Below are 9,926 nucleotides of genomic sequence, written 5' to 3' on the forward strand. Positions count from 1 at the left end.
AAGGAGATTAGAAAAATATAACGTTATATGTAACTTTTTTACCAGTATGGATGAAATGTCAACGTTCGCTCGTTCAACAAAAAAGTCATCAAGTCACCGTACATTTGACCACTCTAATTTTTATAATACAGTAAAACTCCTCAATTTTTCAAATATTTCAAACCGAACAGTTAACAGTGTATATTATGATGTCCTGGCCTTTAAAAACGTCTTCTTTTTAAAAAGTTGTTAACCTGTTACCAGCATAATATTCGAGCATGACTTTGCAATAACGTTTATAGCAAGTCATGCTCAATGGTTTCAAACAAACCTACAACAACGCACCCTGTAGGCATTTACATATAGAATCAAGATAATAAAGTCTACTACTATAGTGTACATATATATCTAATAGTTACTGCGGCCGAAAATGTCTTTGAGAGATCTTGAAAGCTCTCAGTCTCTTTGGGAGTACCGAGAAACAAAATCAACAAAAAAGAACACCATAAGCCCTAAAGACAGCCTTCTAAGGACACATACAAATATACCAGTAGATTTAAGAAACGATATACCATATATATCGTTCTGGCAAATATGATCAATGCTCGGAAGCAATACTGATATGATAGTTAAAACAAATATCCTGTGTCAACTAGCGCACCTATGTAACAGGCACTGGTGCTCCCAGCCTCGCCAGTCTGTTATATAACTGGTCAGGGCGGCTTTAATTTTGTTTCTTCTAGAGGGAGATCACTAAAGGTAAGTCGTTATTTATCATAATTTACCAACTGAATGTCTTTAATCTTAAAGGCATCCAGTGCAGTTTTTAGGGCTTGGAAACCCTATTTTTCAAAGCCAATATTCTAGTCATTTATCTACATACTGAGTTGAAACCACACTATCCCAATGTATATTGACCCTCATGGAACAAAAATTCCCAAAATTCTGACGGAAAATGGTCACTGGAAGGGCCCTGGGCTGATTTTTAGGGTACCACCCAGAAAATAAAGGCTAATCTTGGGGCTTGTTTCTGAAGTTTTTGAAAGCCCAAAGTATGAAATACTGATTCAAATGTGCTAATGTGAAGTAGTATGTGCCAATATCACAAAGATTGACTTATCAAGAATATTTCCAGTTTTCCCGCCCTGAAATCGCATTGGATGCCTCTAAGAACGTTGTATGAAGTGTAAACTGTGTTTCTTTTGACTTTAGCTTTTATTGGGTATGTGCCATTTTTCAGTTTGGGGTAAATTTAACGTTCTTATCTTGAAAATTATAGATATACAGTAGAAACTATGCCATACTGTGTTTGTATCATCTGGCTTCTTATTTTAGAGCCGTTTCTTCAACATAATTATCATAACCACAGCTATGTAGGTAGTAGATTACGATCATATTTCTTAATCGAATCCTCAAAAAAATTGTTATTCTGGTGTTTCATTCGTGTCGTTAGTAGCTTTATGGATTGTACATTTTAACAAAAATGTATCAAAGCAGCTATTTAAGAAAAAGCTGTTTTTGTGAACAGCCATTGGACGAAAAACGTTCTCAAACCAAAGAAAATTGAAACTCCTTGCTTCAATTTAGCAACATCGTCATGCCAAGAATCTAACCACATGTTTTGTTGATAATATTTCCCACGCCATATCATTGCTAATAATAAATAATCAACAACAAAATGCGACCGTTATAAATATTTCTAAAAACTGTTTGTGTGTTTTCAGCCAGGATGATTGTCTTGTATGTGTTGGCGCTGATCTCGTGCGCATGCGCACAGTATACCGTACGAGACCCTGTGTTCGAGATGATGTCACCGCAGGGACTTCGGATCTCGTACACAGGTTGGTTGTCCGTTAAACCGTTAGATTTTGAATTCAAATTCGTCACATCAGCCTGCCAAGCATGAGATTCCATATTTCAAATTTCATGATTTACTTTTTTCAATTTTTTTCTCTAAAGAATTGTATATCTGAGTCTAGATTTGGGATTTTGCACATTCTTAATTCATTACAGATAATTACTTCAAGTAGTCAACAAAATGTCTCTCAGCTTTATACACCTTTCCAACCTACAGAAAACACCTCCCAACAAAAACATATATCACTCAGAACGTTGGGCATGCCATGCTCAACTGCATTAAGAAACAAGAATTCGGAAATCTCATACCTCTATTCAATATGTATAGTTTATGTTAAGGAAAGACACACACACAGACACACCAAAAACAATACCTCAATTTTTGATGGGGTAAAAATCAAACCCAACAATAACCATATTTAGTATTAGCATAATTACATAGAGGATTCTCAATTCCTTTTATGCTCATCTTTATTGTTTAGTACTATTTTATAATTTCCAATGTACTTACAATTGGCCCTCGGGAACTCATTTGCAATAAATGTTTTATAAAAGTTTGATTGTTAGTAGAAATTCTTCGATCAGTGACTGTATTTTTGTAAGGTAGATTACGTACCTCCAAATTTTCTATGTCCACTGTACATCTTGTTCACGGAGTGACCTAGTCTCGCGAGAAATTTGGAGGTACGTAATCTACCTTACAAAAATACAGTCACTGATCGAAGAATTTCTACTAACTGTTAATTCTACGTGAGTGATGAACCTCTTCAACGAAAAGTTTGATTATTTTCCATGTACAGACACCAATGGCGTGAACCTAGTTGGCCTGCATTTCAACATTGACACTCCGCTGGCCGGGGTGGCAGCAGGACAGTACAACATCGACATCGTTGATAAGTCAGGTATGGAGTCATCAAATTATGTAAGATATTAAAGGGGCATTATGAAACATTTTTTCGCAGCAAAAGTTGTGATATTTTAATTGAAAAAAATGTTCGTTTGATTGTAAGTCACTTTTGAACATATTTATGTAATTATCTCACATTGATATGACAATTTTAGTTGGTGCTAAAACAGCTCACGCAAGGTGCACTCAGTTTGTGGTGCCACCACAAAATACCAGAATGTAAACAAACATGACTGTGTTTCTAGCTTTTAAGCACGCTTGTACGACGTCATATTTTGGCACCTACACTTACTGAATAGCACAATTTTTTTTTGCTATAGAGTTGACTCAACTTACTTCGTAAATAAATGACTAGAAAATTTACTTTTTGTATCGTGCTAAGGCCACACCAATTTAATTTCTTGGTTAACGGATTTTTGTAGAAAAATGAAGGAGCGGGCGGGTGAAAAAAATAATAAAAAAATAAAAACAGGCCTAGGCATCCTATTATGGCCCAAAATGGTACGATAGGAGCTATGAAGTCAACACACCAGGCTGGTTCAAAATTTAAACAATAAATTTTGAACTTTTAATGATACCATTGCATTGAAAGATGGAATAACTGTAACAACTAGGAAGAAAAATACTGTTTTCAACTGTTCAAGGCAAAATATGAGCATTTTGCAGTTGATTCTGATTTTTTGCAAATCAGAAAAAAATAAGCGGGCGAATCCGTTAACCAAGAAATTAAATTGGTGTGGCCTAATGCTTCATAATGCAGCTTTAACCTGGTAGCCGGCCACGAGAAAATGCTTTTACCACTTAGTGCTAGACTGTGAAAAGAGTGACGATAGTCCTGCATGGGGCTGATTCCAGACTATTTCATGACTTTTTTGTCTCTGACATGATTTCCTGTCATGTCAACATTGACTGCAATTCAGCATCATTTTCACAGGTGGCGCGTTTGTCTACGAAGACCAGGGCATCACCGTGCGTCCGGGACAAACCATTTACTACTGGATCCTGGTCGTGCACAACAGCGGGGGGTTCCAGAAGACCGAGCAGTCATGGACGGTCCCCTCCCGTAAGCAGTTCGTCTCTGTTCCCAACAATAGATCCATCCTGGATGTCCATCTTAATTAACTGTTCAGCCAATGGTAGCATGGCAATTAACGGTTGGACCAATGAGAAAACGGCTGTATTTCTGTCTGGTTACCTGAAGATTCTCAAACCACAGAATCAAACAAGCTGAAAGCGGATATTTCAAACCTCTGGGGACTATTAAGAGATTTTTGTTGTTTGGAATCTCTTGTTTTATTTATTGTGAATTTCTCTTTTTACTATGTCTATAGATTTCCCACTGGCACCATAATCTTTCAGACCCCATTTCCTGCGTCTAACCTTTTGTGGTTTTTATACAGCCAAATGCCGTCAAATCCTGGATTCCTGCACAGCACAGACAAACAGACACACAAACTCAGGCACCCAAAACAATACCTCCCTCCCCGGAGGAAACAAAACTCACTTTTCGACGGTCCCATGTAATGTGGAATCTGTTTCCAGCTATAACGACTACCCAGGCTACCACCACCAGGACAACCGCCGCGACAACAACCACCGCCGCGCCTTCAGGCGGAATCTCCGGCGGGATCTCTGGTGGGATTTCCGGTGGCACTTCCGGTGGGACAACTGGCGGGACAACCGGTGGGACAACCGGCGGGACAACGCTAACCGGTGGGACAACTGGTGGGATCACAGGCGGGATCACCGGCGGGATCACTGGCGGGATCACAGGGGGAATAACAGGTGGACTCACAGGAGGTCTGTCCTACTATTCATTCATTCATTCTCTCATTCATTCATCCATCCATTCATTTTATTACCTTCGCCAAGAAGGTTATGTTTTCAGTAGCGTTTGTCTGTGTGTGGGTGTGTTTGTGTGTGTGTGTGTGGTTTAGCAAGATAACTCAAGAAGCAGTGGATGGATTGGAATGAAACTTGGTAGGTGGGTAGGACTTCATGAGACCTAGAAATGATTAGATTTTGGGCCCCCTGGCGGCTTTCCTAGGTACTGCAGCTGAACTTCCGGTTTTGATATCTCATGTTCTGGACATGCTAGGGTCACGAATTTTGGTTGGTAGATAGCTCTTGGGGTAGGAAAGAAGTGACATGAGTTTGGGTCCCCTAGCGCCTTGTTCTGGAACTTCAGGAGCATTTGTTGAAAAAAATTTGAAGGACGATAACTCAAGAACCGGTTGACGTATTGTCGTGATTTTTGGTATGTAGGTAGTTGAAGTGATGCTTGACATAATCAGATGGCAATTATGCAAATCAGGAGCTAATTTGCATAATTAATGAGGAAATTCTATAAATCTGATTTGTTCGATAATAGAACTATGAAACAGTTGTAACATCTACTTGAGAACGAGAAAAACATCTGAGGATATAGATTATGTAAATGAGGACCTAATTTGCATAATTAATGGCAAATTCTTATAATTCCATAGTTGTAACTGCTGCACCCCGAATTTCATACTTGCCACATTTGGAAGTTAAGTGAAGGTGAGCATTAATAAACATAATTTATTCAAATCATGACCTCATTTGCATAATTTATGAGGAAGTGCTATAATAGCCTTTTTGTTATGATAAGGCTGTCATTGGGTGGAGAATATGATCAACAGATATAATCCATGCAAATGACGCTCTTATTTACAAAATCAATGATTAAAATTGTAGAATTCGTCACCCGCAAGGGTTAAAATCTTTTGGCGAAGGTATGAGATCGTGGAACTCTTGTTATTCATTCATTATTGACCTGTCCATCCATCCACTCGTTCGTTCATTAATCCTATCATTTATGTTTTTTTTACTTTGAATTGTTCCATTTGCCCATGAAAAGTACCCATTCTGTTTTAGCCTCAAGTCTCTGGGCGCCGCCATGTTGGTTTGTGACGTCATGGTCGGCCATCTTGTTTATTCGTTTTATTCGTTGATTCATTATGTGCATGTTCATTTGGTCATCTCAATTTGCTTCAGGTGTCACCAGCCGTCCATGGATGGTGCCAGTCTATGTTGAGTCGACCCTGTAATAGTTATGGAAAATACCAAGAATGATGCAAAAAGCAATAAGTAGACGTTTGAATATGTTCTTAGGTACCACATTTGGAATCGCTGCCAACTGTAAGGAATACCCTTGTGACGCCGCGTGCGACCAAACCGTGGCGCCTTGCAACGGGCTGATCTTCGAAGAGAACTGGGACAAGCTGGATTTCGACCGTTGGCAACACGAGCTCACCATGAGCGGCGGAGGGGTGAGCAGACTCAAGTTTTAGATAGTGATCACGTAACGATCACGTGTCAATCACATGGTTACACGAAATTCTGTGATGATCACATTCCAACATCCGTAGGTTTTCAGCCAATGGAGCGCCGACTTACAGATACATGTTATTATCACGTGGTGATCACGTGTCAAACTCCTGCATCTTCTACCTAGTACTCAAACTATGACTATAGTATGAGTTAAATGCATGTGGCCATCACGTGATATGCATGGCGAACCACGTGATACTCACATGATGAATCACGTGCTACTCACATGATGACGACTCTTGTTTTTCATCCAATAGAACTGGGAGTTCCAGATGTACGTCAACAATCGCTCCAACAGCTACGTCCGTGACAACACCCTCTTCATCAAGCCGACTCTGACGTCAGAAAAGTTCGGGGAAGCGGCCCTGAGCAGTGAGACAGTGGACATATGGGGTGAGTTGGATGTTGCTGCCAGCCACACAATATATCCTTGTTTGACAAAAATTAAGCTTATCTTGGCAGAAGTATTACTAGGCTCCACCCCCACCCTTATCTCCTATAGTACACTGTGTCTATCTAGTTCTATGGCTGAGTGGGTTAGGGTTAGAAACTTAAAATCAGGCACGGTTCTGTTCTGGATAGTCTCCGCGTATCCAAGAAATACGTACATGTAGATTTGCCTCAGGCACGGTTCTGGATGCGGTTAGACTATCCAGAACACTTGCCTGAGCATGGTTCTGGATAAATCACTGAATACAACTCTCTCTCTCTCTCTCTCTCTCTCCAACCCATACCAGGTATGTCTCCGGCGGACTACTGTACCGGGAATGCGTTCTGGGGCTGCAGCCGGACGGGCACGGGGACAAACTACATCAACCCCGCCCGCTCTGCCCGTCTGCGCACCGTCAACAGCTTCGCCTTCAAGTACGGCAAAATCGAGGTGGAGGCCAAACTGCCAACTGGTGACTGGCTCTGGCCTGGTATGCCATGTCTGATAGCTAAACTGTGAAAATTTAACTATCTCCAACTCAAAAGAATTTGACTTATTGGAATGTTCGACCAAATCTCTCGGCTATCTGGCCCAAGTGCTACAGGCACGTGATTATTTAGCACTGGGTCAAAGTTCGTCGGAAGTCGGTGTCGCCCCCCGTCACAGCTGAGTTGGAGAACAGTTTAATGTTCACTATGTAATTTACCAACTCAGATAAACTTTCATGCTAATATGTATTCCCACACTATGAATGAAGCCCGTTACATTTCTTTGTATCTCTACCGCAGCCACCTTCAAGTTAGAATGACCAATGAAATTAGAACACGTGACCAATACGTCAGCTGTAAATCAATTAGTGAACTGATAAATCAGAAGTTTTCGTAGTCGTTTTCTCGTCATTGAATTGAGTTTTTAAAACGTATTCAAAAATATATTAAGTCACAAATCTTAAAATTACGCAACAAAATTTAAATTTAAATTTTGTAGATGTCTCAAACCCTTTTGCCCCCTTTTCAGCTATCTGGATGTTGCCGAAGCACAACAGTTATGGCCAATGGCCGGCCTCGGGAGAGATCGATCTCATGGAATCTCGCGGGAACAAGAACGCGAGAAACTCACAGGGCGAGTCCATTGGCGTGGACTCCATGGGGACCACAATGCACTGGGGCCCGTACTGGCCAGTCAACGGCTACGCCAAGACTCACGTGACCAAGTGAGCGCCAATGCATGACTGTGATCTATCTCAGTAGTTAGACACCTTAGTCATTGTAACAAACCATTTCATTGGCCAACATCTCTGTCATTCGAGATATATTCGTACTTACATGTGCTTGTATCTTCTTGCACAGCATTTTATTACATGTTCTAAAGTGGACTAACTCTACAACCACACAACCCTTTGCTTCTTTTGTCTTTTTTAGAACTCTGAGCGGAGAAACTTTCGGCGACCGCTTCCACAAGTGGGGCTTGGAGTGGACCGAGAATGATTTGACGTAAGTCATCAATACATCTAACAAATGACATTTGAGGGAAGGGAAAAGGTAGCTTTCGAGATTTAAATGAGAATTTTAAAAAGAAAGCCACCATGGTTTATGGTTTAGCGTAGCGCATGCAAGAGCACAGATATCACAAGACAGTGTTAATACATTTGTAGTTGATAAGTCACTGAGGAAAGAGAGTGCAATGTGAACCAATCAGAATTGCCCTGAGGAAGGTGACAGACGGTCACCCAAACGTCGGCTGAATAAAAGACTTGGTTGTGTAGAAAGAGTCTCTTTACTCAATGTGTAGCTTGTATCAATCAATCTATTCGAACTACATGTAGTAATGTTTATGACCTTGGTTGACCTTGTGTTAGGTTCTACCTTGACGACCAGGAGATCATGAAGGTTGACCCCGGCCCCGGAGGATTCTGGGAGTTGGGCGAGTTCTCGCAGACCCAAGGAGCAGCTACCCACAATCCCTGGCAGTACTCGGATAGCAAGCTCGCTCCTTTCGACCACGAGGTTAGTTATTTCTTAAAATGTGCAAGTTGATTAGGTAGCTGTGCAAAACTACTAATCATAAAATATCTATATAAAGTTTAACTAGACCGGTATCTCCAAATAGTCAGCCGTATTTTGCCAACAAATGTCTAGAATTGACAGTATAGTCTATTAATTCACTTAAATTTAGCCAGGCACAAGCTATAGGAACAAGAGGGACTAGAACACTATGCACAAGAACACTAGAACACAATATGCGACACATGCACTTTCTGTGACTGCATATGTCATGTATAACCCTTACTGTGTACAAATGGGTACATATATCAAAGGATGTTTAGACCTTAGAACAAGTACTTTTAGTATAATTTGATCCATATGTTGTCCTGTACGTAAGTTGGTTTTGTTGTACCCTCGTATCTGTCTGTTTGTCTACATGTAGTTAAGACCTTACGATAGTCGCCGTACTTTTGTTGTGTCAATAAAGTTCACTGTGTATATTGGAAGCACGTCGCCAATATGTTTTTTTAAACACCGCTCTTGTTTCAAGCACCAGTTCTACATCATCTTGAACCTTGCTGTGGGTGGTACCAACGGTTTCTTCAGTGACCAGTACAGGCTAAACATCGCCAATATGTTTTGTTAAACACCGCTCTTGTTTCCCCAGTTCTACATCATCTTGAACCTTGCCGTGGGTGGTACCAACGGTTTCTTCAGTGACCAGGACACCTTCGCGTCAGGCAAGCCGTGGAGCAACGAGTCTCCCACCGCCTTTAAGGACTTCTGGATGGCCAAGAACCAGTGGTACCCGACTTGGAACGCCGACGTCAACAACGGAGAAGACGCCGCCTTGCAAGTCAAGACCATCCGCGTTTGGAAGTACTAAGTCCTTCCAGGCGTTTGTTTAAGTTCTTTCTCTTCAATAAATTGCCAAACAAAACGTTTTTATGTGTCTGACTTTTTTTACTATACTAGTTAGTTACCTCCATGAAAAATGGAAGTATCCAGGCGTTTGTTTGAGTTCTTTCTCTTCAATAAATTGCCAAACAAAATGTTTTATGTGTCTGATTTTTTTTACTATACTAGTTAGTTACCTCCATGAAAAATGGAAGTATTGTTTTTGGTCTGTGTGTTTGTATGTGTGTCAGTGTTTCCACGTTGTCAGGTTGTAATGGATATGGTTGGGTTCAGTCTGTTCTAGAGTGAGAAAGTCATTACCACTTCTACATCTGTTAGCACTCGCTGCTTTTATACGTATTTTTATGTTACATGACCTCCTTGACAGCTGATAGATGGTGTTTTTCATTACATGACCTCCCTGACAGCTGTTTCTCTTGCACGATAAAAGGGGGGTTTCAAAAGAATATTGCAAAGGGGTTACGTTGCATCAGTCGTTGTCTAGGCAAATGAAGCC

At 40.7% G+C, this 9,926-nt stretch overlaps 1 protein-coding gene across 2 annotated transcripts; it reads left to right on the forward strand.

The window, feature by feature from the left end:
• Window positions 1–632: 632 nt before the first annotated feature.
• LOC109479498 (beta-1,3-glucan-binding protein-like) lies at window positions 633–9,456 on the forward strand. 2 transcript variants are annotated; one of them, XM_019781465.1, is made up of 12 exons: window positions 633–738; window positions 1,704–1,820; window positions 2,637–2,738; window positions 3,678–3,806; window positions 4,286–4,543; window positions 5,879–6,036; window positions 6,355–6,490; window positions 6,835–7,017; window positions 7,545–7,740; window positions 7,949–8,020; window positions 8,386–8,533; window positions 9,180–9,456. In XM_019781465.1, the coding sequence occupies exons 2-12, from the start codon at window positions 1,709–1,711 to the stop codon at window positions 9,396–9,398; spliced, it is 1,713 nt and encodes a 570-aa protein (XP_019637024.1). In that variant the 5' UTR covers window positions 633–738; window positions 1,704–1,708; the 3' UTR covers window positions 9,399–9,456. The 2 variants fall into 2 exon arrangements, with proteins under 2 accessions (XP_019637024.1, XP_019637025.1); XM_019781466.1 differs by lacking the exon at window positions 9,180–9,456 and adding an exon at window positions 9,069–9,168.
• Window positions 9,457–9,926: the final 470 nt, after the last annotated feature.

The sequence above is a fragment of the Branchiostoma belcheri genome, unplaced genomic scaffold, assembly GCF_001625305.1.
Source record: "Branchiostoma belcheri isolate BF01 breed outbred unplaced genomic scaffold, Haploidv18h27 scaffold49, whole genome shotgun sequence".
Taxonomy (NCBI): Eukaryota; Metazoa; Chordata; class Leptocardii; order Amphioxiformes; family Branchiostomatidae; genus Branchiostoma; species Branchiostoma belcheri.